This window comes from Ilyonectria robusta, assembly GCF_021365365.1.
Source record: "Ilyonectria robusta strain PMI_751 chromosome Unknown BGZ61scaffold_7, whole genome shotgun sequence".
Lineage (NCBI taxonomy): Eukaryota > Fungi > Ascomycota > Sordariomycetes > Hypocreales > Nectriaceae > Ilyonectria > Ilyonectria robusta.
This window is the reverse complement of record NW_025764441.1, coordinates 1,724,517-1,747,962: the sequence shown is the minus strand read 5'-3', so window position 1 is coordinate 1,747,962 and position 23,446 is coordinate 1,724,517. Positions and strand designations below refer to the sequence as shown.

The 23,446-nt window shown below is 49.4% G+C and overlaps 9 protein-coding genes across 9 annotated transcripts; 5 read left to right on the top strand and 4 right to left on the bottom strand.

Annotated features, from left to right (window-relative positions):
- Positions 1 to 659: 659 nt before the first annotated feature.
- On the top strand, positions 660 to 2,337 carry BGZ61DRAFT_349159 (uncharacterized protein; the record flags this gene model as incomplete). The annotated part of the gene is made up of 6 exons (XM_046240120.1): positions 660 to 770; positions 855 to 1,042; positions 1,124 to 1,290; positions 1,382 to 1,697; positions 1,745 to 1,826; positions 1,879 to 2,337. 6 exons carry the CDS (start codon positions 660 to 662, stop codon positions 2,335 to 2,337), a joined length of 1,323 nt encoding a protein of 440 aa, XP_046106369.1.
- Positions 2,338 to 3,185: 848 nt separating this feature from the next.
- On the bottom strand, positions 3,186 to 4,986 carry BGZ61DRAFT_300240 (fungal-specific transcription factor domain-containing protein; the record flags this gene model as incomplete). The annotated part of the gene is made up of 3 exons (XM_046238678.1): positions 3,186 to 4,217; positions 4,270 to 4,753; positions 4,856 to 4,986. Coding segments are annotated over 3 exons (1,647 nt in total), but the record flags the coding sequence as incomplete, so codon positions are not given.
- Positions 4,987 to 5,638: 652 nt separating this feature from the next.
- On the bottom strand, positions 5,639 to 7,617 carry BGZ61DRAFT_493087 (uncharacterized protein; the record flags this gene model as incomplete). Its single annotated transcript, XM_046250604.1, has 8 exons — positions 5,639 to 6,223; positions 6,254 to 6,403; positions 6,446 to 6,490; positions 6,545 to 6,869; positions 6,916 to 7,115; positions 7,182 to 7,314; positions 7,401 to 7,440; positions 7,473 to 7,617. 8 exons carry the CDS (start codon positions 7,615 to 7,617, stop codon positions 5,639 to 5,641), a joined length of 1,623 nt encoding a protein of 540 aa, XP_046106367.1.
- A 2,610-nt stretch (positions 7,618 to 10,227) lies between these two features.
- On the top strand, positions 10,228 to 11,321 carry BGZ61DRAFT_516843 (isoflavone reductase; the record flags this gene model as incomplete). The annotated part of the gene is made up of 4 exons (XM_046252305.1): positions 10,228 to 10,257; positions 10,349 to 10,633; positions 10,683 to 10,805; positions 10,863 to 11,321. 4 exons carry the CDS (start codon positions 10,228 to 10,230, stop codon positions 11,319 to 11,321), a joined length of 897 nt encoding a protein of 298 aa, XP_046106366.1.
- Positions 11,322 to 11,611: 290 nt separating this feature from the next.
- Positions 11,612 to 12,028, bottom strand: BGZ61DRAFT_476753 (uncharacterized protein; the record flags this gene model as incomplete). Its single annotated transcript, XM_046248828.1, has 1 exon — positions 11,612 to 12,028. The coding sequence occupies one exon, from the start codon at positions 12,026 to 12,028 to the stop codon at positions 11,612 to 11,614; it is 417 nt and encodes a 138-aa protein (XP_046106365.1).
- A 789-nt stretch (positions 12,029 to 12,817) lies between these two features.
- On the bottom strand, positions 12,818 to 14,134 carry BGZ61DRAFT_313041 (uncharacterized protein; the record flags this gene model as incomplete). Its single annotated transcript, XM_046238835.1, has 6 exons — positions 12,818 to 13,170; positions 13,229 to 13,296; positions 13,351 to 13,468; positions 13,519 to 13,688; positions 13,749 to 13,948; positions 14,000 to 14,134. Coding segments are annotated over 6 exons (1,044 nt in total), but the record flags the coding sequence as incomplete, so codon positions are not given.
- A 1,374-nt stretch (positions 14,135 to 15,508) lies between these two features.
- BGZ61DRAFT_348433 (uncharacterized protein) lies at positions 15,509 to 16,414 on the top strand (the record flags this gene model as incomplete). The annotated part of the gene is made up of 2 exons (XM_046240059.1): positions 15,509 to 15,569; positions 15,627 to 16,414. The coding sequence occupies 2 exons, from the start codon at positions 15,509 to 15,511 to the stop codon at positions 16,412 to 16,414; spliced, it is 849 nt and encodes a 282-aa protein (XP_046106363.1).
- Positions 16,415 to 17,126: 712 nt separating this feature from the next.
- BGZ61DRAFT_418120 (uncharacterized protein) lies at positions 17,127 to 18,168 on the top strand (the record flags this gene model as incomplete). Its single annotated transcript, XM_046243424.1, has 2 exons — positions 17,127 to 17,726; positions 17,785 to 18,168. 2 exons carry the CDS (start codon positions 17,127 to 17,129, stop codon positions 17,974 to 17,976), a joined length of 792 nt encoding a protein of 263 aa, XP_046106362.1. The 3' UTR covers positions 17,977 to 18,168.
- An 868-nt stretch (positions 18,169 to 19,036) lies between these two features.
- Positions 19,037 to 20,918, top strand: BGZ61DRAFT_348666 (general substrate transporter; the record flags this gene model as incomplete). The annotated part of the gene is made up of 6 exons (XM_046240081.1): positions 19,037 to 19,180; positions 19,233 to 19,375; positions 19,437 to 20,248; positions 20,312 to 20,497; positions 20,560 to 20,729; positions 20,781 to 20,918. 6 exons carry the CDS (start codon positions 19,037 to 19,039, stop codon positions 20,916 to 20,918), a joined length of 1,593 nt encoding a protein of 530 aa, XP_046106361.1.
- Between the last annotated feature and the right edge of the window lie 2,528 nt (positions 20,919 to 23,446).

Sequence of the window (23,446 nt, the reverse complement as noted above, 5' to 3'; positions counted from 1 at the left end):
CATTCGTGTATAATGTGAGAATGTCCCAATACTGCAACTGGCGTGAGTCCCAGTGTATCTTCTGAAGCCTCGGCTCTACAGTTGAAATTCCATGAACCGAACAAAAGAACAAACTGGTCGGATCGGGATTGGTGGAACGTCTGATGTTGTACAGAGACCCTGTACTCGGAATCCTTCGATGGATTGATATCCGGACCTTAGTCAGAAGGGCCCAAGGGGTGGTCAGATAACCCCTCTTCCGGCCGGTCCGGATGAGGAGAAGGAATAATCATCACAATCGTCATCATGAATTTGAACACTATTCCTTTTGGCCGATTTGACCGTAACGGATCTATCACTTGATACAAGTCTTACGTCTTCGCACTACATCTAATCTGACTCGTCTTGACTAAACCTGCTGGGCGGAGACAGCACGGTATTTGCTGGCAATGCCGGGCGATACCGAGCCTGGTCACGGAAATAGCCGAAAAGTCACCGATATATCAGGGTTCCAGCCGTCAAGACGCGGTAGAATACAAAGACTTGAGCGGATTACCCACGCATAAGCCTGAACTTGAGCATCTTGTTCCCCGCAATCAACATAATACCCCAACTTGCCCCTGCCAAAGCGCTTAACCAGCTGAAGCATTGACGACTCACACAGCGTCAAAAGAACAGCCATGAAGGTGGTCATCATTGGAGCCGGAATTGGTGGATTGGTGTGTGCAATTGCCTGCCGTCAAGAAAATCTAGAAGTCACTGTCCTTGAGCGAGCTTCGGAGCTCGTCCCCGTAAGACTTTCCCCTCAGAGATACAATTCATGACGCGTGGATACATGCTCTGAAATCTAGTTCCGGTGTTGCTGACACTACCAGGTTGGGGCAGGCATTCAAATTCCACCGAATGCGGCTCGAGTTGCTCGGCGGTTGGGGATCTTGCAACAACTCGTCGAAAAGAGTGTGGTTCTTGACTCCATCGAATATCTGAGATACGCAAATGGGAAACTTGTCTTTAGGATAGATGGAGGCAAGAAAATGGTGGAGAAATTTGGTGACAAGTGGATGTGAGTCAAATGTGGCTGCCTTCTACCGAGTGCCATTCTGCTTCGTGGTTCGAGAGACTAACTCGGATGGCTCGACTGAAGGGTAATCGCCCGCCCTGAATACCACCAAGTGTTGTGGGACGCTGCCAAAGATGCAGGGGTAGAACTTCACCTAGGAGCAGAGGTAGACGGTATTGATTTTGACACCACAAGCGCTCGACTGAAAGGAGGCGAGATCGTCAAGGCGGATGTCATCGTCGGTGCAGATGGTAAGTACCCAAGTCTATCGCTGGCCGAAGTTCCTCTGCCGTGCCAAGCAGCCATACCATCACACCTTCTACCACGATGCTAATTTTTAAGGGTTATGGTCTCATTCTCGAGACCAATTATTGGGTACAGAATCGCCACCGTCTGAGACAGGTGACCTTGCCTATCGCGGAACCATAACCCGAGAGCAACTACTAAGACTTGGCGATCCACGCATCGATGAGCTCATAAACGACCAGTCTGTCAAATGTTGGATGGGCCCGGGAAGACATTGCGTTTTTTACCCACTTGCGGGTGGGAAATCGTTCAACTTGGTGCTCATACGACCGGACAATCTTTCCAAGGATGTTCGACAAGCCCCAGGCGAAATAGGGGAGATGCGGGCTTGTTTTGAGGGTTGGGATGAGAGGTATACCAACAGATTGCGTTGTTTCACTCCCGGCTGACACATCGCAGGTTGACCAAGATCATTTCTTGTGTTCCATCGGTGCTAAAATGGAAACTGTGTCATCACGAAGAACTTGAGTCTTGGACCAAGGTATTACATCGTTATAACATCGTCCAACCGCATGTGCTTACTTTACACACAGAACGCAGTGGTACTCCTCGGGGATGCATGCCACCCGACCTTGCCATATCAAGCTCAGGGTGCGGCAATGGCTGCTGAAGATGGAGCTGTTCTTGGCAAGCTGCTAGGCCTCCTGGATAAATCTGGACTCCGCAATACCGGTAACAAGAAGCAGATGGAGCAAATGCTGCAGCTGTACGAATCTCTGCGGAAGACGCGGACTACTACCAACGTGAAAGGTGCGGCCTCGAACCAAATCTCATATCACCTCCCGGACGGGCCACTCCAAAAAGCAAGAGATGCTACCTTATCCAGTTCTGGACGTACTCCGTCAGGTTCAGGGTACCATTTTGCTGATTGGGATTACCTACGTTCTATGCTATCCTTTGACTCCGTTGAAGAAAGCATCAACGCCTTTGAGAAGTGGAGTGTCGAACAAACTCCAAGCTCGGGAGGGTCCAAAACCTCTACCAGACTGTGAGGAGCCGTTAAATCTTGTTGAAATCGCGGTCAAGATAGTTACAAATGAACTCGAAATTCAGATTTATGTCAACTTTGTTGGATTCTTCTCCAGTTGTGTTCGTTCCGCAAGATCGTTTTAATTGAGCAACCCGATGCTACCTCTTCAAGATGCGTCAGATTGCGATACTGATTTCCTTATTTAAGCATTTTTCACTGGTTTACACAGCGAGAGCCTAAGTAACATAGGTAGATCTGATCACAAGGCGATATGACGCATTTGACGCTGATTTATCCATTTGCTCCCGTCTTTCCCGGCCTTGACTCCCTCTTTAGGTATTCCTGGCATTCTAAAAACAGTTCCCACGCACGGTATCACCATCGCTCGCTGTTTTACACTGGCATGCTTCAAGGTGCCGCGGAAGATTCACTCCTCAAAGTGCTAATATTACACTCTCTAACTGATATTATCAAATCAGAAGCGGGACGCTAATAGTGATAGAACACTCCGGCTTCGGAAGCTTAGATACATGCTTTCTGCTTCTAACCCGCCTCCAGTGTGAATAAGGAATGGAAACTATCACCGGAGACGTCAAAATCCTCACCCAATGTCATGATATCCTCAAACTCACTCTCATCAAAGGTTTTGAATCCAGAATCTGCGGTTGTTGATTCTTCTGGGGGTGACATCTCCTGAGGGGAATGGGTTGCGGATAAGATAGATCTTGTTGTTTCAGTATCAGCCATCCCGTTGTGACAACTATCCTCACTCAGGCAGTGAAGTATTCCCTGTCCTGGGTCGAGCGATGATTCTCGGCCGCTCTCGTCGGGTGAGGACAAGGATACGCAATCTGCGGGCCTTGAAACAGTCCACTCCATAACATGCCTTGCGAGATTGGCAGGCTCATAAGTATCCCCCAGGCTTTGTATTACCTCTGCGCATTGGCGAAATCCTTTAAATGCAGTCTGACCTTCCGCCTCCAAATTCCCCTTGAGTCTTTGGAGATGAACTCCCGCGGCGGCAACGATTGCAATGAGCGCCGAGTTGGAAAAGAAACGATAGATTCCAGCTTCATGCGCCTCGTTGGCCATGTCCGAAATCTGCATAGCAGCCTCCAGCATGCAAACCCTTGCGGCCTCTCGATTAAGTAATGATTGCGTGAGAGGTGACATGAATATGGTTCTTTCGATGGCCAGCCTAATAGATTGGTATATTATGTGTAAAACCATCCGATTCAACGCAATCCCAGCATCAACAATCCGTACCTCATCTGGGAGTGGTCGAAGCCAACAGCACTCTGGCAGGGACTTGTGCCATATGTCGAGCTTTCCCTTTACCGAGGCAAATGAAAAGCCACCTGAGTTCTTCCCGTCCACGTTTGGAATTGAATTATACGAAGAAATCCCATGGCCTTTCCTTGATCCAATGGAGTGGGAGAACACGAGGTAGGCACTGATGCATTGACACAAGACCGCTTTTGCAGTGCAGAGTCTGCCCAATTCCTTTTGTTTTGTCTCATCTCGGAATTGGGTCCAAATTGGCCCTGGCTTCAGGCAGTAATCGTCTTGAGTCATTTGAATTTCGAAATCGTCGTCTGTCAGCATCGAAACGTTATATTCGCCGTCTCTGATCCGAGGGAGCCGTTTCATCTCAAGCGAAGTAAGTTGATCTCGGATAAAACAAGACCACCAGACTCTGCGCCGTAATATTCTGTCTTTCGAGCATCGTGAACTGTCGTCTGAGTCTCGGTGGAGCTCAGCCACGAATGCCTGCGAGACGGCGACATCAATCCAATGCCATGTATTCCTGTGCTCCTCTGAGGTCTCATACCAGAGTGACATGAGTAGGAGCCCCTGGACGAGAACGAGGCGATCGGATTCATAATTGAAGTCGTAAAGTAACTGCTATTAGGTCATTAAGGCGCCCAAAACTAAGAATAGTGGGGGAACGAACGCGAGCTCGCTGGAAAAGTTCCTTGAGGGCTTGTTTTCGAGTAGTGAATCCAGCTGCTCTTAGGTAGTTCATGTTTACATGTGCAGCTCCAGCAAACAAGATGGATTGGATGAGAAACAAGCTGATTTGGCCGCATTTCCCGTCACGGGCGTCTAATATTTGGAGAAAATGACCGAGGTCCAAGACCGGCATGTAGGGGTAGGTGAACTCGAAGTAGGATCGAAGCAGTGCGTTTTGGCAATCGATATCTGGCAAACTCAGCGCACCTTTGTATAATAGATACGCGGCGTCGTCGGATTGTATTCGTGCTGGTAGTGGTACAATGAACGCCTGAAGTTGAATGCTTGGCTGAGTCTCGAATAGTCCAGGTAGGCCAGGCTCAAATAAGGAGGAGCATGATGGAGAATCGGATGTCTTGACTGATATACCGCGAGCTTTATCACCGTCTTGAACAGGCGTGCTTGGCGGTTTGGCGTCGGGGAGCCTGTCAGCGATTTAGAGAGATTCTCTTACGGCCTCATCGAGCGAGGAGAGGACTGTGTTCTGCCCCAAGCTGACGAGATGAATTATTCAGAGGTGTACAAACCTTGCGCCCCGGCGCTCGAGGACAACGCATTCAGAGTCACCCCATTTGCAATTCCCGCACGGCCATCGCTCGCTGACGTCGCATCTGACCTTTCGCGTTCTGCATGAGAGGCAAGCTCGGGCTGCCCTTCTTCTTTTGTTGGGTTTGGATGACTGAGACTTAAATACCAGAAGGCGGGATGTATTTCCGCAATCCTCCAAGGCCGGACAGTCTATCGTATCCAATTGCGAGTCGATGGTGGTGGTCATGTCGGCGGGATCTGAATTACAAAACGATAGTGGCTGTTAGTCGAGTTGGGATTCGTTTGATTTGAATCGGGGTCTCGAGATACTCTAAGGAGCCAGACAATAGACATCGATGCTCCCGGAAAAAGTCAACATCAAGTCCGTCAAATTTACTCGAGCCGCGTAGAGCCCACATTAGTCTGTGATTCCTCCCCATATTCCACGCTTGGTCTTTATAGACCCAAGACAAACTGTTGTGCCCCTACTCCTCTACTAAGTTTAGGTCAGCCAGCTTAGGTTCAGGAATCGACGTTTGACAAGCCACAATACATTGCTTGGAAATAGGGGCCAACGGCCGGAAAGCCGTCATTGCAATACGAGGCTCGGATCTATTACCTAAGTGGGGACGGCATTCACGGTAGAACCGTGTCGGAGGAAATAGCGCCAGTTCCTCCGAGCGGAGCCTATTACGCCGAGTCTCCACCTGAGTACCTGGGTGAGGTGATGTCACAGAATGAGACATGGCGAGGAGGCATATCACATATCCTCTACTACTGCTCTACGATCGTGCTTTGTAGGAAACTAACATGTCCCAATCTGCCTGAGGGAATGGGACATATGTGTTGCTCTTCGGCAGTAGCCAAAGAAAACCATCCTGACTACCCCCAGACACTTCAGTTCCAGCCAGCGTAGGATTCACCCCTTCTTTCTTCAGGGGAACTTTGCTCTGTTTGTGATTGTCCATGTGGGAGCCTGTTCCCACTACACGTAAGAAGACCGGCACGGCGTATTCTGGTAGATTGCTGAATAAATGCTTTGCCAGTGCTTGATAGTAGAAAGAGCCTGCAGGATCTGGGTTCGGTTGCACTGCAGCGCATCCGGCGCGGCCATCATGGTTTGGCAAATCGTCGCCATATACGTTTGCCTCCAAAATACCAGAGAATTGGCCGAGAATTTCTGACACCTCAGCAGTACACACATTCTCCGACTTCCACCGAAACGTGTCTCCAAGCCGGTCGAGAAAGTACCAAAGACCATCTGAATTCCTCCTCGAAGCATCTCCCGTTCGGTAGAATAGGTCCCCCTTCTTGAACACGTCGATGCACAACCTCTTTTCGGTCGCTTCCGGCGACTTCCAATATCCCTGAAACGCCTCTTTGTTTGCAAGGGCGACCAGAATCTCTCCGCCCTCTTCGCACTCGATGAGCAAATCCCGTAATTGAATCCCTCCAGATGCCTCCGGTGTTATGATCAACCTTGACTGGGATATAAGCGTTGTGGAATAAAAATCCCTCTGTACCCCATAGCGGCCAACGCAACCGACCTGTTATGGCCCACAGCTCCAGTTGACAAGTCCGAACATTACCTCAGTTGAGCTGAAGAACTCCACAACCTCTGGTAGGTTGAATCGCTCTTGGAACCTTAGCCAAACGTCTGGTCACATCCCGTTGCCGTAGGCACATACGAGCTTGTGTGCCCTCTCCAGCGGGAGTTGTGGAGCATTGAGAAGATAGCGTGCTGTTTCACCGACATAGACGAAGTGAGTCGCTCCTGAGTCATGGATGTCTGTCCAGAATTGAGACACAGAGAACCCGGGGGCCAAGGCAATCCCGACTCCGGAAGGCAGGGTCCCGAAACAAGTGATACCGCCGGTGCCGTGGTATATTGGCATAGTGTTATACCAGTAATGGCGTCCTGGCACGCTTCCATAAGGCGGTTCAATATGGACTGCGGACATAAGAATCTTCCGATGAGAAAGTAGGCACGCTTTTGGCATTCCTGTAGTGCCGCTTTGCCCGTCCGCTTCCTTCTAGCCTCTGGAAATGAGATACTTGCCTTGTGTACATCATGCAGAAGGGTGTTTCTCCGGTGACATGCTCTCGATATGCGTCGCCTGGAACGTCATGGGACATTGAGGCAACTTCGGCCTTGAGTATTGCATCGACCACGATGGATTTAATGCCCATGCTCATAATCGCTTCCTGACCTCGTTCGATTCGTCGCTGGCAATCATCGTCTACGCTTACCAAGAGCAACTTCGCTTCTCAAGTCTCCAAGCAGTGCAGCAGTGAGTTGGCCTCCAGATTGTAGTTGAGCAATACAGGGTAGGCTCCGATGCAAATGGATGCGAACCACAACATGACGAAGTCCGGGCTGTTCATGTACATTGCAACGCAGTCGTCCGGGCCGATTCCTTGTTCCAATAGCCAGTTTGCATACTGAACTATCTGGCGGCTAAATCTCCGAAGGAAACTGTGCCATCTTGCGTCTAGATTGCTCTCTCATTCTCGTGTTTCTTGAAGACGGCTTCGGCGATGTACCATAAAGAAAGCCGGTTCTGGCTCTCCGCAATATAGTAAGCTTAAAGCCTCACAAGAAAATTCAAGACTTACCCGCGCGTGCAAAATATTTACTTGATTTTCTCATCTTAGATAAGGCGCTTATATCGTCTCGAACATTGAACCGAGCGTTCAAGTATCCCCAGCATAAACACCAGCGGTAATTCCGAACACTCCTGGACGAGCATATTAGCCTCATCGTAAAGTATTATTTAGGAGTAAGTGGCGTACCAAGTGCCATGTTGACAAAGTGTAGAGCACAGGACTTCTATTTTTTATTGAAATATTAATATTTTCGTCCTTTCTATGTCGTCGCTAATTAATTCAAGAGGAGGTATTATGGGGATTTATTCAATCCACCCCGCATTTCACGGCTTGGAAACCCACACCGGCGTAACCGGTTTATCCGTTCAAAACCGTTGACTCTTTAAAGTCGGAGACGGCGGGGAGTGTAGACACCGGTGTATCCCGTATTACCGAGCTCTGGGACCCGGGCTGGAGAATGGGACGCACGCTAAGCTGCTAAAGAGGATCGCAGCGAGTTCTCACGTGGAAACATAACTCTTTGGAGTTCTGAACGGGAAAGGAAACCGTACGAACAAGAGAAGTTCTGATGCGTCTTCTTATCCGTCAATTAAATGATAGCTGACTTTCCTATCGCAGGGCAAAAAGAGAGAAACTGGCTCAAACGGCAAACAGGCCAACTTCACTCTTAGTTTCGTTTGGTTTCCAACTCCCTTGTACATAGGCAATTGCCTCGCTGCTTCGAGGGCGAGAAGGTTGGATCAGTGTCGGGTAGATTTAGATAATTCGACTTCACATTCAACGCAAGTTTCGGCACTGCAATGTGCACTGCAGAAGTGTAGTCCAGATAATCACTAGGTCCTTTGTTGAAGGTGGGGAACAAATGAACTTCACTGGGACCTTGACGACCTAACTCAAGTCAAGTCTAGGTGTAGGGTATCTGAAAGAAGAATGCATTGCTCGCTCAGAGCTAACGCAAGAGAACTTGCAACCTTTTACAGTCCATGAAGGGGAAGCTTCTATTTCTGCTTCTCTGGGGAGTAGGTTAGGTCACAAAAATTGAGACGGAGAACAATATAACATGGCCGCATGAGTCTCGACTGTGACTCTTGATCAAGCCTACCGAGGTTAACTGTGGAAATGTGGCCAGGTAACGGACCAACGGTTGCTCCGTCCCCGTGGACGCCCACATAACGCGCCTAGGTTGACATCACCGCCTTGGATGACGCTGACGGATATTAAAAGCAAAAGTTGTTTTAATATTTCTGAAAAACAGGATCTGTCTGCTAGATTAATATATTTAATTGACGATTGATTCCTTTTAAACCCAAAAGCGTCCGTCTTGAACATTTAATATGGACATTCGGGACCATTACCAAATTTCGCCGATGACAAATGAGGTCCGAACTATAATTCGTCCTGCTGTTAAAAAATCGACCCGCGCCACCAGCAGGCTAGACTGCAAACACTGTGGGCATCGGATGAATAATCCAAAAGATTAATTTTCTTGTTCTTGTGGCCTCCTGAAGCTGTTGAAGATTAGGAGGAAAGATTCTCCCCCGAGCTCCATTCCTTTCCCTTTTTCATTTTATTTTGGTTAATGTCCCTATATTCCTTACACGTACGCCCCTTCTCTCCTGTTCGCCTTCTTGATCTGATCAGCAAATGGGTACATCCCGCAGTTTGATATACCTGCCAGAAACTTGTCTCCAATCGCGGCGTTGCGCGCCCAAATGTGGGCCATTCCCATTCCTACAGCCTCGTTTTAGGACCAAACTATCATCGTCGCTGGCTCCAACATTGGTCTAGGACTGGAAGCCGATTACCATTGCTGTAAATGTTCTTGGGACACTCGTACTCGCTCTGAAAATTTTCCCAGTCTTGAGAAAGTCAAAATAAATCACAGGAAAGACTTCACGGCTGGTGATCACCAGCTCTGTCGCCCATAAAAATGCGCGTTGCAATAGACAAACGAGTGGTAAATGTACGGAATTGATGGTTGTCTTTGAATTCATCCATCCAGGAACCACGCAGAATATCTAATCGCGGCATGCTTTTTACTGTTACGTGATATTAGACTGGGATTTGGCTCTCGAGATTGTCACGTATTTTCGCAACGTAGACTAAGATAATATTCGTATACACCAGATCCTGCAGAATATAGGAGTCTGCCGTTTAATTTGACCTTCCATGATATTAGTCCATCCCCGTTTCACTCTGGAACTGAAATGTATTAAGATGTCGAGGTGTGACAAAGAATGTTTCTGATGCATCAGTTCCCGATGATGGACGGAAGCAATGGTAATCTGTCCTTGACGGACTAGACTTGTTGCTTCTACGGTATTCTCCAAATAGGAATAGGATTTCGGGTTTCGGGCAGCGGCATAATGTGGGTGCCGTCTGTTAAGCCACAGCAGCGGTGAACTGAACTCCGATCGCAAGTGCGAATGAAACACGGCTACTAGTCCTATATGGGGGTTGATGATAGGGATTTATAAGCACATGGGGCAGATACAAGGTTTGAAAAGGCGTGTAGAGTGGGAAACAAAATATTAATCTTTTGTATTAGCATTAGGGAAACGGAGCATCTATTCCTCCGATCTGTGGAGATGGTGATATTCGTCATCGCCTTGAAATGTTTCGTGTATTTGACTAGATATATTTATAAGACTTCAGTTTGTATCTACCATCTTCAGTTTTTTTCTTACACACAGAACTAAACAATATCACAATTCCCAAAACCCAACACCCAATAATCGCAAGATCACCCACCCTACTCGTCATCATGTCTCTTAAGAATGTTTCTCTCGTCGGAGTAAGTGATGCCGCTGTGTCTTCTATGAGAAGATACCTACTGGCACTTGAACCAAATCTACCACCTCTCAGATTTGACTAATATAGAGCAGGCAAGCGGCAACGTCGGCTCATCGGTTCTTCCAGAATTGCTGAAGTCTGACCTCGTCCTGTCAGCTGTGACACGCGAAACTTCATCCGCCAAGTTCCCCGAGGGTGTAACCCATGTCAAGAGTGACTTCAGTTTGAGTTCGCTCACTGAAGCCTTCAAAGGGCAGGATGCTGTGATCAGTATGCTCCCAATCACCGCCCTCGGCGACCAAGCCGTTGTCATCGAGGCCGCCATTGCAGCAGGTGTTAAGAGATTCATTCCAAGCGAGTATGGCTCCGACTCTACGGTGAGCACTGATCTATGTATCTCGCTGTATTCTGCTTACAATATGGTAGAGCGATGCTGTGATCGCTGTAGTGCCCTTTTTCGAGGGAAAGAAGAAGTACTTGGAGTATCTGAAGTCGCAAGAAAGCTCCATTAGCTGGACGGCGCTCTTCACGGGCCCTTTCTTCGATTGGGTAAGTACTGAAACAGTCTCCATCTAGTGAGGCCAGATACTAAATCAATTACTACAGGGATTGGCTGCAGGCTTCGTCGGATTTGACTTCGCTACGAAGACGTCAACCCTTATCGACGGGGGAAAGACTCGATTTACAACCTCCAACGTTGCGCAAATCGGTCGGGCTATTGTTGCAGTCCTCAGCCACGCTACCGAGACCGCTAACAAGCTGGTGTTCGTGGAGTCCTTCACCACCACGCAGCTCGAGATTCACGCCGCCCTTGAGAAGGCCAGTGGAGAAGAGTGGAAGGTCGTCAACAAAACATCAGAGAGTGTTAGAGCTGAAGGCTTCAAGCTACTGGGTGAGGGGAAGATACTGGAAGGCGGGGGCAGTCTCATTACGGCTCTTGTTCTAGGAAAAGAGGGTCTTGAGGATCACTCTGATGTTGAGGGTGGGATTTGGAATAGCCGTCTGGGTCTGCCAGTCGAGACCGTGGAGGAGACGGTGCAGCAAGTCTGGCTTGCAAAGAAGTAGAAGTAGCATTCAGATATTGACTGGACCTTCGAAAGCATAATTGATGCAACAACAGGAGCAATATATTCCACAGAATAATTCAGCATGTGTCTAAAGTCAGTAAACCCTAGTCTATTGTATCCAGCAAGTTTGGGCCGACGACCAATCTTTCATAAACTACACCAAAGCCCAGACAACGAAGGAAATAAGCGCAACCAAGACATCCACGTTAGGAATTGATGTTACAAAACCCTTCAACATATTAGTTAGGCCAGGTTGGTATGCAAACATCGCAACATGGGAATTACCTGTCAACAGTTGAAACATTCCAGCTGATACCAGTATGAACCCCCCGAACTCTGTGAGAAAAAGCCGAGTGAGGAGAAATCTCCACCGTAGAGCTGGCATTGACCCCATCTGTACATGAAAGAGTTGCAGGACGCGAGCCAGAGGCAATAATCGGCGCATGCTTCAACTGTAGGCTGGAATACTGCATCGCCTAGTTTTCCTGAGTCATTCGTGATGTATCCTTCCGCATCGCACTTGAAGGCTTTCGGTTGCGGGAAAATCTGATTGCAGATGGCACGGGGGACATGCTCAGTCGCGTCTGTTGCAGTAGAGGCCGCCACGACAGAGGTAACAAGCGTCGTTTCTGAAGGAGCTAAATGAGCCTCAGCGCCTCCGAAAGCCAAGGCGGCGACAATTGCTACAGTCTTAGAAAGCTGCATTGTGAAAAAATGACCTATACAGCTGAGGTAGAGTAATAAGATGTTTGGCGTAGTGAATTGAGTGCAGTGTGAAGTCCTGTTGACGCATGCCCCAAGTTGGCCGCCCACGATATTTATACCATCATCGTCTCTGTTGGAGCCGCAATCTGCGAAGGATCAAAGGGCCGATTGAGACTTGCTCGTTCATGGGTCGGCGACCATATTTTCAAACAAACTGCGCCCAGGCGACCGCATTCGTGCTTCTTCGTACATGAGAAGAATTGCGCCAGTTGATACAAGATAAGAACGGCCAATTAGCTATTGCAAAAAAGCTTCTAGACTCATTGCATGGAGCAGACGAAGGCGCAGTCCCTGCTAGTTCAAAGCCGGTCAGCGGCGTTCTGTCAGCGATCATCAAACACGCTGCTGCTCTCTGCCGACTCATTAACATAGCCCGACGACAAACCCCGACGCGGGGACTATTGAATGCAACGGTAACTGTTTAAAACGTCTAGTAACAGAAAGAATGGGCAAAAAAAACTACAGCTAAAATCTGCCAATAACCGCTACGTAAAGATATGAATCTGAGCGGTGGAGAGGTGGAGGCGCCCTAATACCGGGGTCGACAGATGTAACCCGTAGAGGTAGGGGCAAATAAAATAAATAATAGAGTTGGGGTGTAAGGTAGGACAAATGGGGCTGATGCGTTCGTATGCGATGCTAGAAATAGAGCCTAACTCACACCAATACCTAATTATCCCACTCTCAAACAGCTTCCCTCGATGTAACTTTGGTTTCCATGTTTGTAGTCTCGTAAGAAATACTGACTTCTTGGACCCGCCTGATATTCCTCTTATCGTCACCTTGCAGTAAGATTGTCTCATCACTGTCGTTTTTGACAGTGGTTCGTCCTGCCTCAACATTTGCAAAGTTCCCGTTTTTGTTAAAATCGTTGTCGCCATCACCTCGTTTGGTCTGGAATGAGCTCAGAGCGTAGGAACCCCCGGGTCTGTAGTTAGAGTCATCGTGCTGCTGGTACCCAGCCGAGCTTGACTCCTGTCCACGCATCTTGTTATAGAGAGGGCGGAGAGCTGGGAGTGTAAGGCAGACGATAGTTGTGGTTACTTCACTCGCAGTCCAAATTACAGAGTCCGATGTGGCGTCTGTAAAGCAAGAGGTTAGGGATCCAAACACGATATCATGGAAAAGCCCTCGACTTACAAAGATAATCAGTAGAATTGTTTAAGGCTTCGAGGGTGGACGTCCGAACGATCCCGCAAATACCGGCACTAGATTGAGTTAGCCTGCAACGATGAATCTTCAAAAACAGATAGCGTGCTTACAATATCCCGAGGCTCAAAGACAGACAAATCGCCATGCGTTCCTTGCGCTTCATGTTGAGCCCGCGGAGGGCAAGCCAAGGGAAACCGGCCAAAGCGAAATCCAGGACCGCGGCATAAGCTGGTTCAGTATTAGACACTTCTATACCCCCCAAGGCGTGCTTTACTTACTGCAGTCGATGAAAGCAACCACAGTCAAGTTCATGTGGCATTTCTTTTGGTCCGCCAGTAGAGGATTCCATATCGATTCGGCAGGAGTGCATTGTGCGAAGATTGAAATGGCTAGAATCGCACTCAAAACCATCATGGATGTAATGCAGAACCAGAGGAACCAGCGATGCCTGTTGTACACGTGGTGAGACAAGGGACAGATTATATACTAGAAAGGCCAATCGACTTACCAAGGAGCAGTAACAATACGAAGCAAGAAAACAGCAACTGCCACCTTGCCCATTCCAATAGCAAGAGAAACAGCGGACTGGGCGCAGAGCAGATACAGCATTGCATCTGCAAACTGTGGTATTTCAAGCTGGTCAAAGTGTTGACCCATCCCACGATGGACTGAGAATGAGACCAAGATGGCGAAAATTGTCATGAGGGCCTAGTTGAATGTTAGCTTTCTCGTACGCGGCGGGGGTAATCCGTTGCTGACCGCTACTGAGACCAGACACAAGTCGTCCCAGCCCAGTGATCCCCGAATGTAGCGACGAGTGTAAACTCGCAAGCCGATGAGAGCATAGCTTATGACATTCTCGGCCCAGAGGACGCCAATCACAGTGGCCCCTTTGCCTCCGATTCCTGCCGCCTTGTACATTGAGTTGAGTTGAACGATGGAGATGCCCTGCTGCTCCCAAAGGCTTTCTCTTAATCAAGACGACAGAATGAGTGACAGACTTTGGCTAAGAAGCAATGAAGCGGGGCTCGCAGGCCTCAAGAAGAACTGAACGACAAATCTGCGGAAAGGGGTTGGGATTGATGTAAACCCGTCATTTGGGTGGAACGATTCATAGGTGCCCGAAATGAATATAGTGTGATTGCATGGATTGGATAATGTGACTCGTCTTCATTTCTTCAGAGGCGCCAACCTTCACTAACTGATATAAGAAACCGGCCCGGTTCCGCTGATACGCCGTCCTCCACTACGAAGCACACTGGAGTGTCATCGCCAAGGGGACCTGGCATTGTCACCTTCAGCCCAACTTGAGCAGTCGCATCCCGGGTTGATGAGGGAGCCTAGCAGGCGAAGAGTACCGAGAAACGGTTTCGATGATATCGCAAGTCCCGTTACTCCACAACTCCTGTCGATCAGTCCAAGGTACGGCTCTAGCTCGATGGCTGGAGACGGCCAAGATGGTTCACGAACTAGACGAAGCGCTAAAGATCTATCGCCCATTCTGACTCATATATGTATATCTCAGCTCACCTATGTAGATCGCAGCCGCCATACGGGATCCGGCTAACGGCATATGAGCGGCGCCAGACTAAAAACTTAGGCCTCTCCGGGGAATCGCCCTAGCGTAGTGACAACCCGGCACCGAGGAGTAAAATCTACCCGGCTCGGGGCCCCGCCGCGGAGGAGAAGCCGGTTGTAGTAGCTGCGGAGAAGAAGGCACTATTCTTGCCCGTCGTATGTCGCAAGGCGACACGTACGCGAGTGGCAGGGATCCGAACCTACAGAGAACTGAAGAAATGAGGTACATAAGATCCCGCCTATTTTATCTGATGCTAGATGTAATGACCCTTAGGGATCTGCATTACAGTACAGTGCACCCCACTTCCCAACGTCACATCGCCCTTTGAAGGTGCGAAGCGTGCCGTTGATGTTCATGCCCCCGTGGCGCCTATGGGTCAAGTATTGGTATATGACAGGTCAAAATCATATGAATTGGGTTCAAACTGCAGGCGGTCGTGTTTCAAGGGCGGGGACTTACTGCATGGAACTATGTAACATGAGTATCTGTCGTCCCTGTCCTGTTTCTACTATGCATTATACATTGGCCGAAAAGTGAGGGAGTTTAACAGGCATGTTGAAGTGGGAATCCAGGGAAGGAGCTCCAATGGCTCCTTGGCCAAGGAGACAAATATAGAGCAGGGTCTGACAGTCCTCAGTTCTTGATTCCTGCTGCACTGCACGTTGAACAACTCATTGGTAAATTTCATAATGAGCGAAATCAAGCGCGTTCACGAAGGCAAGCTCGCAATTGTCACCGGTTCCGCCCGTGGTATGTTTTCAGCTTTCTTCAGTAGTGTGTTGCGCTGAATTAACCATGGTCCATCAGGAATCGGTGCATACATTGCTCGCAATCTCGCTGCCCGCGGAGCAAATGTCCTCATCAACTATGCCACGCCGTCTTCGGATAGCTCTGCTGCAGCGCTGAGCCAGGAGCTCGAAAGCAACTACTCGGTCAGGGCTGTCACTTGCAGAGCAGACATCAGCAAGATCGACGAGTGTGAGCACCTCATTTCGGTGTGCAAAGATAACTTTGGTGGCGAGAACTTGAAAGTCAGCATCATCGTCCATAATGCCGGCGTTCTCTACCTGGGACCTATAGAGTCCGTCAGGCAGGAGGAATTCGACCGCATTTACCGCATCAATGTTCTAGGTCCAACCCTACTCACAGGCGTCTGCAAGCCTTACCTACCGACGGATCGGACCGGGCGTATTGTCATGATGTCGAGCGTCAATCCCAAGATCGGCACCCCTAACACGACGCTTTACACGGGTACCAAAGCAGCGGTAGAGGCCATGGCTAGAGTCTGGTGTCGCGAGCTGGCCGAAAACTGCACCGTCAACACCATCAACCCAGGTCCCGTCATGACCGACATGTACCTGTCAGCCGGTGATCAAGTCAAGAAAGACTTGGGCTTGTGGAACTCAGTGACGCCCTTAGTTGCTGTGAGGGACTCGGATGCACCAGATGTCCAGGAGCTGGGTAGGAAATTTGGTGGCCGGGCTGCGTATCCAGAGGAAATTGCCGACCTCGTCAGTATGATCTGCAGCCCTGAGTCAGGGTGGATGACAGGGAGCCTAGTTAGTGCAAATGGCGGTCTCTCTTTCAGCTACTGAAGCATTAGTTTTAGTTCCCATGGATAACGATACGTAGTACTCTGACTCGAAAGTCGCTACCGCATATAGTGCCCGGAGCGGCTGGGTCCGTCGCTAAACGTCACGTCCTTTTGTGTCTACCCGAATATTCGGCATTTTTAATCCCCTGCCATGGCTGATATCCCCTGTAATCGTAAGACGCGTTGGAGTTCATGCTGGCTCGACACTAGGGGAATCTAGACGATGATCGCCCTTTTTGCAACGGCACTACGCTACGGGTCGGGGAATGGGGCCGCTACGAAGCGGATGATTGCAGTGTAGTAGATACCGCGGCCTGCATTGAGCAACGCGCTAGGATTTGCTCCTTCATGTGCTTTTCAGGGGTTATTAGCGGTCTTTGATGACGGCTTTCGTAATGATCGACAGCTAACACGAACCCTGGCCACGTCTAGTTCATGCGGGGAGGCATAACGGGACTCTGGGGCTGGTTTGGGTCGCATTGGGGGTGTCACAAAGACATACCGGTACAACTACCGGTATCAAACCCCTTCAAGGGTGGGCTTTATACTGGATGATCCTACATATTGCATTACCCGGCCGTTCCCATGGTGAGATTGCACTATTTAATCACGGGCGAGTGGTTGTCGTCTGAAACCTTCGCAGCCATCACCCACCCACCCAGTTTTGTACTTCCTCCAATATCTTTGCTCATTACCACGCACAACGCCACACCATGCCTCCCCAAATCCCCTGTAGCGAAGTTTACCCCGTCTTGAAGGGCAAGGTAGCCCTCATCACGGGTGGCGCCCAGGGCATGGGCAAAGCTACAGCCGAAGTTTTTCTCAAAGCCGGCGCCAAAGTTGTGATTTGCGACTTGCAGACAGACAAGGGCGACCAAGTGGCCAAGGAGCTTTCTACACTGGGGGAAATCTACTTCACTAGGGCCGACATCTCATCCGCAGAGGATGTAGTCGCTCTTATCAAGTTCGCCGTCGATAAGTTCGGCCGTCTAGACTGCGCGGTGAATAACGCTGCGCTTACCCCGGACAAGACGCCGCTCACGGATTTCGACGAGACATACTGGGACAAGCTCATCAGCATCAACTTGACAGGTACCGCGCTCTGCGTTAAGCATCAGATGAAGCAATTCCTAGCGCAGGGCGGAGGCGGGGCTATTGTCAACATTGCCAGTATCAATGCTTTTAAGCCTCAACCAAACATGCCGGCATATACAGCTGCCAAGCACGCCATGATTGGATTGACCAAGCACGCGAGCATGGAGGGCGGGCCTCACGGTATTCGCGTAAACGCCGTAGCTCCCGGTGCTATCCTGGTAAGTGGCTTCTGACAGGTGGCGTACTGACTCGAAAGTAACTGACTCGTGTGTACAGACTGCCATGGCTGAGAAGGCGTTGGAGATTATGGGGACGACTCATGACGAATTTGCACCAACGGTCAGCTATCTGAACCGGTTTGGCATGCCGCATGAGGTGGCGCAGGGCTCTTTGTGGTTGTGTTCGCCGGCTGCGTCGTATATTACGGGTATCACATTGCCGATCGACGGCGGCTTTCTTGCCAAATGAGATCAAATGTTAGCGTTTTAGGATGGATAGTATTGGCGCTTTCAGCGGCTAGCTGGGGTTTATAGCAATAAAGTTTCCTCTGTAGGTGGTTGTAGTTACCTGTCATTTTTCGAGCTTCCGTGCCAACAAGCCCTGTCAATAGTAGTTCTACATACGAGACACCCCTGAGCTCACTAAGATGCAGGTCTTGTCACCGATGGAAAATACTACTCTGGCCATGTTTCAGTCTCTGTGGCTTGATTGGGCCCACGTCCACGGGAGTCTTCGCGGATTCCTACAGCGGCATCTTGGCAAGCGGGGACCGGGATGCCGGAATCGTTGCAAAGCGACGCCGGTGGAAGCCACAAGTATCAAAAACGGTCACCGCATTAGCTGTATCGCTAGGTGTCTAGTATCTACAATTCCTGCAGCCATCAGTATGCAGCTGGAGTACTGGTACCTGGAGCCCAGCGGGTGCTAATCACCCATTTACAGCTTGACCACTTAACACAGAGCCCCCCTGCTTCTCTATGGAAGAATGGATACCAATCCTGAGTACTAATGCAGAACTACTGTATTCAACGGTCGTAATCCTTGTGGTCTGTAGTGGCTTTCTTCATCCGTGCAGATCCCTTTCATGGGGGACTCGTTGCTCCACTTAAGAAGTGACAAAACCCAACACCCGAAAGATCGACATGCTGCGTGCTTTGCGACGCTCCGGTCCGACTTCGCCTGTTCCCTTATCAAATGCATACGACAACTGACTAGGGTAGTTCCCACTAGCCAGCGTCGCGCATTCCCTAGCTCCTTCGTTCGTCTCGTTGCCTTGTTGGTCGAAGCAATCATGGGAGCAACGCTGACGGAGACCCGTTCTCACCCTAATGCGGTGGGAAGATGATCCCGGTTTAGGTGGTAGTGGAAGTGACTCCAAAAGGGACACGTCGAGCCCCTCATTATATCCGTCTTTGTTTCAACAGAAATTTCTTCTTTCTCTCCAAAGGTTGTGACAAGAGCCTGGACTCTGACTTCAACCGTTTCTCTGGCCAGTCTCGATCAATCTTGTTCCCGAAATAGCCTCAACATGTCTCTTGAGCCCGAGAAAGGTCAGCCTGAGATCAGCCAGGACATTTCAGGTAACGAGACTGAGAGCAAGCCCTCTGTCGACTCCCCTATTAGTGGTGACATCAAAGACATCGACTACTCGGTCAGCTGGATTACCTATCAGGTAAGATACTAAGGTCTGGGGTGTATCAGAGGAGTCATTGACAAATATCCAGGTCATCTTCACTGCTGCCCTGGGTGGCTTTCTATATGGCTTCAGCGCCAATGCCATTGCAGGAACCCTGGCTCAACCATCTTTCATTGCCAAGTTCTTAACTGTCTCCGATGCTGCTCAACGCACGGATGGACTCCTTGGAGGGTATGCCCTGCTATGCCAGTCCTGTTTGAGTGATCTGAATATGCTAACCCGACTATTTCAGCTTTCTAGCCGGCGCCATGGTCGGTTCCATCGGCCAAGCCCCCATCGCAAAACATTACGGTCGCCGTGTCTGCAATGCAACAGCCGCCATCATTGTTATCGTTTCCGGCGCTCTTCAAGCTGCTTCCGTCAACATCGCCATGTTGCTGACCTTCCGTGTCCTTTGCGGTATTGGTGGCGGCATGGTCTTCGCCAACTCGCCCGTATACATGTCTGAGGTGGCACCACCTCATGCTCGTGGTGCCCTTGTCGGTATGCAAGGAGTTGGTGTCGTCACTGCGTACATTCTCTGCGCTGTCTTCAACCTTGCCTTTAGCTTTGTCGACGCAGCCATCCAGTGGCGCTTGATCTTCATTGTACTGACAGGTATGGGTGTTGTTCACCTCGGATCGCTATACTTTCTACCAGAGTCTCCCCGTTGGCTCATGGAGCAAGATCGGGATGAAGAGGCTAAAGCTATCTTGATTCGACTCCACAAGACCAAGTCCGACCCTCATGGGCTCCTCGCTCATGCCGAAGCTATCCAGATCAAAGCTCAAGTCGAAACCGAGAAACAGCTTCCCAGTGGCTTCTGGTACATATTCACAACGAGGCATCTCTTAAAGCGGGCCTATTGTTCTATACTTCTCTGGGTTATGGCTCAAGGCACTGGCATTACCGCCATTGCGAATCTCATTCCGGTTCTTATGGGCAGTTTAGGCTTTGGCGTCACATTGCAGATGGCTCTAGGAGTCGCCTGGACAACATGCTTGGTTATTGGATGCGGCTTCAATATCCTTCTGCTCGACCGCGTCGGGCGAGTGCAGCTTTTAGGTAAGGGTGTCAGACCCCATCATGTTATTCCTGAACGAATCGCTAAATAAACCCTTTGTCAAGTCATTGGCGGGTTCGGCTCAGCTACTATTCTGAGTGTAATGGCCGCCTTACAGAAATTCTATCTCGGGTCTGACGATACCGCTGGCCTAAATGCTGCTGTTGCGATCTACTTTATTTTCGGAGTATTCTTCACAACAACCATTGAGTGCACTGCATATGTTTACGGATCTGAGATCTGGCCTACTCGTACGTTGGCGGACATTTCAAATTTACTACATCAAGATATCGTTACTCATCTTTCTTCACAGACCTGCGCAGCGAGGGCTCAACCCTGGTTTTTGCGTCCTTCTTTGGCAACGCTATAGCTTACAGTGCCCCTGTCACTGTTGGCCTTAACAGCATCGGCTGGAAATTCTACATGATTTTCGTTGCTGTCACTGTGATCAGCACCATCGCAATCTGGTTGACTTTTCCAGAGGTCGGTCTTGCCTTAAAACAAATGAGAGAACACATATTAACCGAGACCCAGACACAAGGTTTGCCCCTTGAGGAAATCAACGCCAAATTCGGTGACCATGTTGAGATTGACCTCAAATCTGCTGTAGTGGTAGGCGAGGCGGAGCAGGGTAGAATGGCTGAAGATATGACTTACAGTCGTGGGGTTTAAAAGACAAGAGGCTAGGATATTACGTTAGGAGCATGTAGTAACACTTTCCCTCTACTGCCTTTTTCTCGCGTGTCGTTTTATACAAGTCACAATATCGAATGCCTTTGCTAAGGCATTTCGTTCGGGGGTTCCTAGCGGATTCCCTCCCTGCATAATTTCTCTACAAAATGGAGTGAAAATGGAGACAACAATCGCTGATATTCCAAGTGTCTTGTCTTCCACTTATTTTTATAGCGTATTAACTAGTGTTCCGAGCTTCATTTGTCAAGTGCTATTGGGGAGGGATTGCTGATATTATCTTTTTAGAGCTACTGACAATCCCGGTTAAATTTCTGAAAGACCTAACTTCTAAGTGACAGTCAACGTATAAGACGATGCAATGAGTCACGTCATGTTTCGCCTTTCCGGGAGGCCTTTTCGCCAAAGCATTTGAGCGGTAGTACATTAAACAAATGACGCCTCTAAATCGACGAGTAGATGCCTACATCTTACTGCCCTTGGCCCTTTAGGATCAAATCGTCAAAGTTATAACGGCTAGGCGCAATCTCCAATCCATTTCTTGTACGTAATCTGGTGCTTTACCTTGCTACCTGGAAGAGTGTTGGTGATGGAATGGTACCGTAGAGTGCGGACGTTATGGAAGAACCGCGCGTCATACACTAAACTAGCTAGTACCTCAAAGCCTCGCCTAATACGTGTGATGGATAGGCAAAAAATTGTTGGGCCATGGGATTCAATTCACATTTAAATTTCCGATGCTCTAAAGCTCAGCGTGGGACCACTTGGAAGTGGTAGTTGGACGGTATTTCATGTTTATAGGGGACTATATAGAATTATGTGTCTCTGGCAATACGTAGAAATAATTATTAAACGACGATAATTACACCTCCGCACTCTATTGTATTTCCGAGGACAGGTTTTAGCCTTATTATCCCTTCGGTATCTACTGTATAAATATTAACTCTACGCCGTCAATTCATTTTCTCAAAAACTATCGCCGGCACATTATTCTACAGTCATAAGCCCAACTTTGAATCCTCCCCTGTGAAACCGTTACAAACCATCATCTCTCAAAACTCTACCAGACCTACCATTTCATCATCATGTCCTTGGTATTCGACATTCCTCCATCCTCGTATCCTCACCTCTCTAGTCCTTCTTAAACCCTTCATTTCTCACCTCGCCTCCAAATCGGCAACAAAAGCACGCGGACTATCTGGGTTTGGCATATCTCGACGCGAAGTCTGGCCATCACGTGCCGAGGTCGCTGCATTCTTCAGCCGTAGTGCCTCCTATCAGACTTGGGATCCTCGTGTGCTCGAGTGTTGAGTAAATTATGGAATTAGGGATGTTCTAGGTAAGGACGGAGTAACGTCAACTACAACCAAGCCTCGTTCGTGCAAGCTGACATTCCTACAACCCAAATGACAAAGAACTCACCCATCCAGAACTCGTGCCAAATCCAGATCCTAGTCTCAACACCCGCTGGCCAACGCACCCTGCCTACTGTCCCGAAGGTACCAGCACTGTTAAACGCCCCCCACCACCCCCGAAAAACCTCTGACCTAGAGTCTTCTACGTCTTCGGTGGCGAGAGCAGTGTCCCCACGTTAGAACTCCAGGACGAGAAGATGACCCTCACAGGCTCTGTTGTCGGTGGAAACGGCGGCTAGGCAAAGGCCCGCGACAAAAAAGTCATCGGCGAGAAGAAGAATGGCCACTTGATTCCGATGGAGGATCAAGTCTTTAGCGCTCGTACGGCGGCGGGTTGGGTAGTGGTGGGTGGATAAGCGCAATTATGAGGGTTGGACGCGGAAGTCAATGGAAGAGAAGACGACGCTTTCAAGCGATTAGGAGAAGCACATCAGGGTGTCAGGAAATCACAATTGGAAGGATAAAACAAAGGCAAATATATAGGGTAATCATGCCAAGATTGTCCAAGGAGCGTCATTGCATTTAAAATTGGGCAGGTTTACGCGGCGGGTAATCGTATTGCCGCCCTCAACACCACTCATGTCAAAGAATTCCGGGGTTACACTCTAGTACTAGCGCAAACATTGTCCACACAGATTACAGAGATTGTCAGCATAGTAAGCGGCCTTGCAGATACTGACGGGCCCGGTCGCAGTCCGTACAGGGTAGAAGGGGTCATGGGTAAACTTCCCAAGCCTTTAACCGCCCCATCCTTGTACTTGGCGGAGATCTCATCAACCAGGCCCATCGGATTCGGACACGCCGGCCCAAGCTAACAGCGCCAATCTAACCCAACTTTGCATTAACCTTAATACCCCACCTTGATACCCCGGATGTCATGGGTGTCTCCTCGGCGTTGCTACCGGTGCTGGTTGGTGGGCGTCCTGCGAGACTGAGAGGCTAACTGCCGAGTTGCGTTGCCGGCCGAGCTCGATAGAATGGCCTTGTTCTTCAACCAATAGCAACTGAATCCAGTCATCCTTATCCTCTTGGCATACCCCGCAAACCCCACGGGGTATCCCAGGTCCGAGGCGGCATCTGCCGAATGTTGTTTCA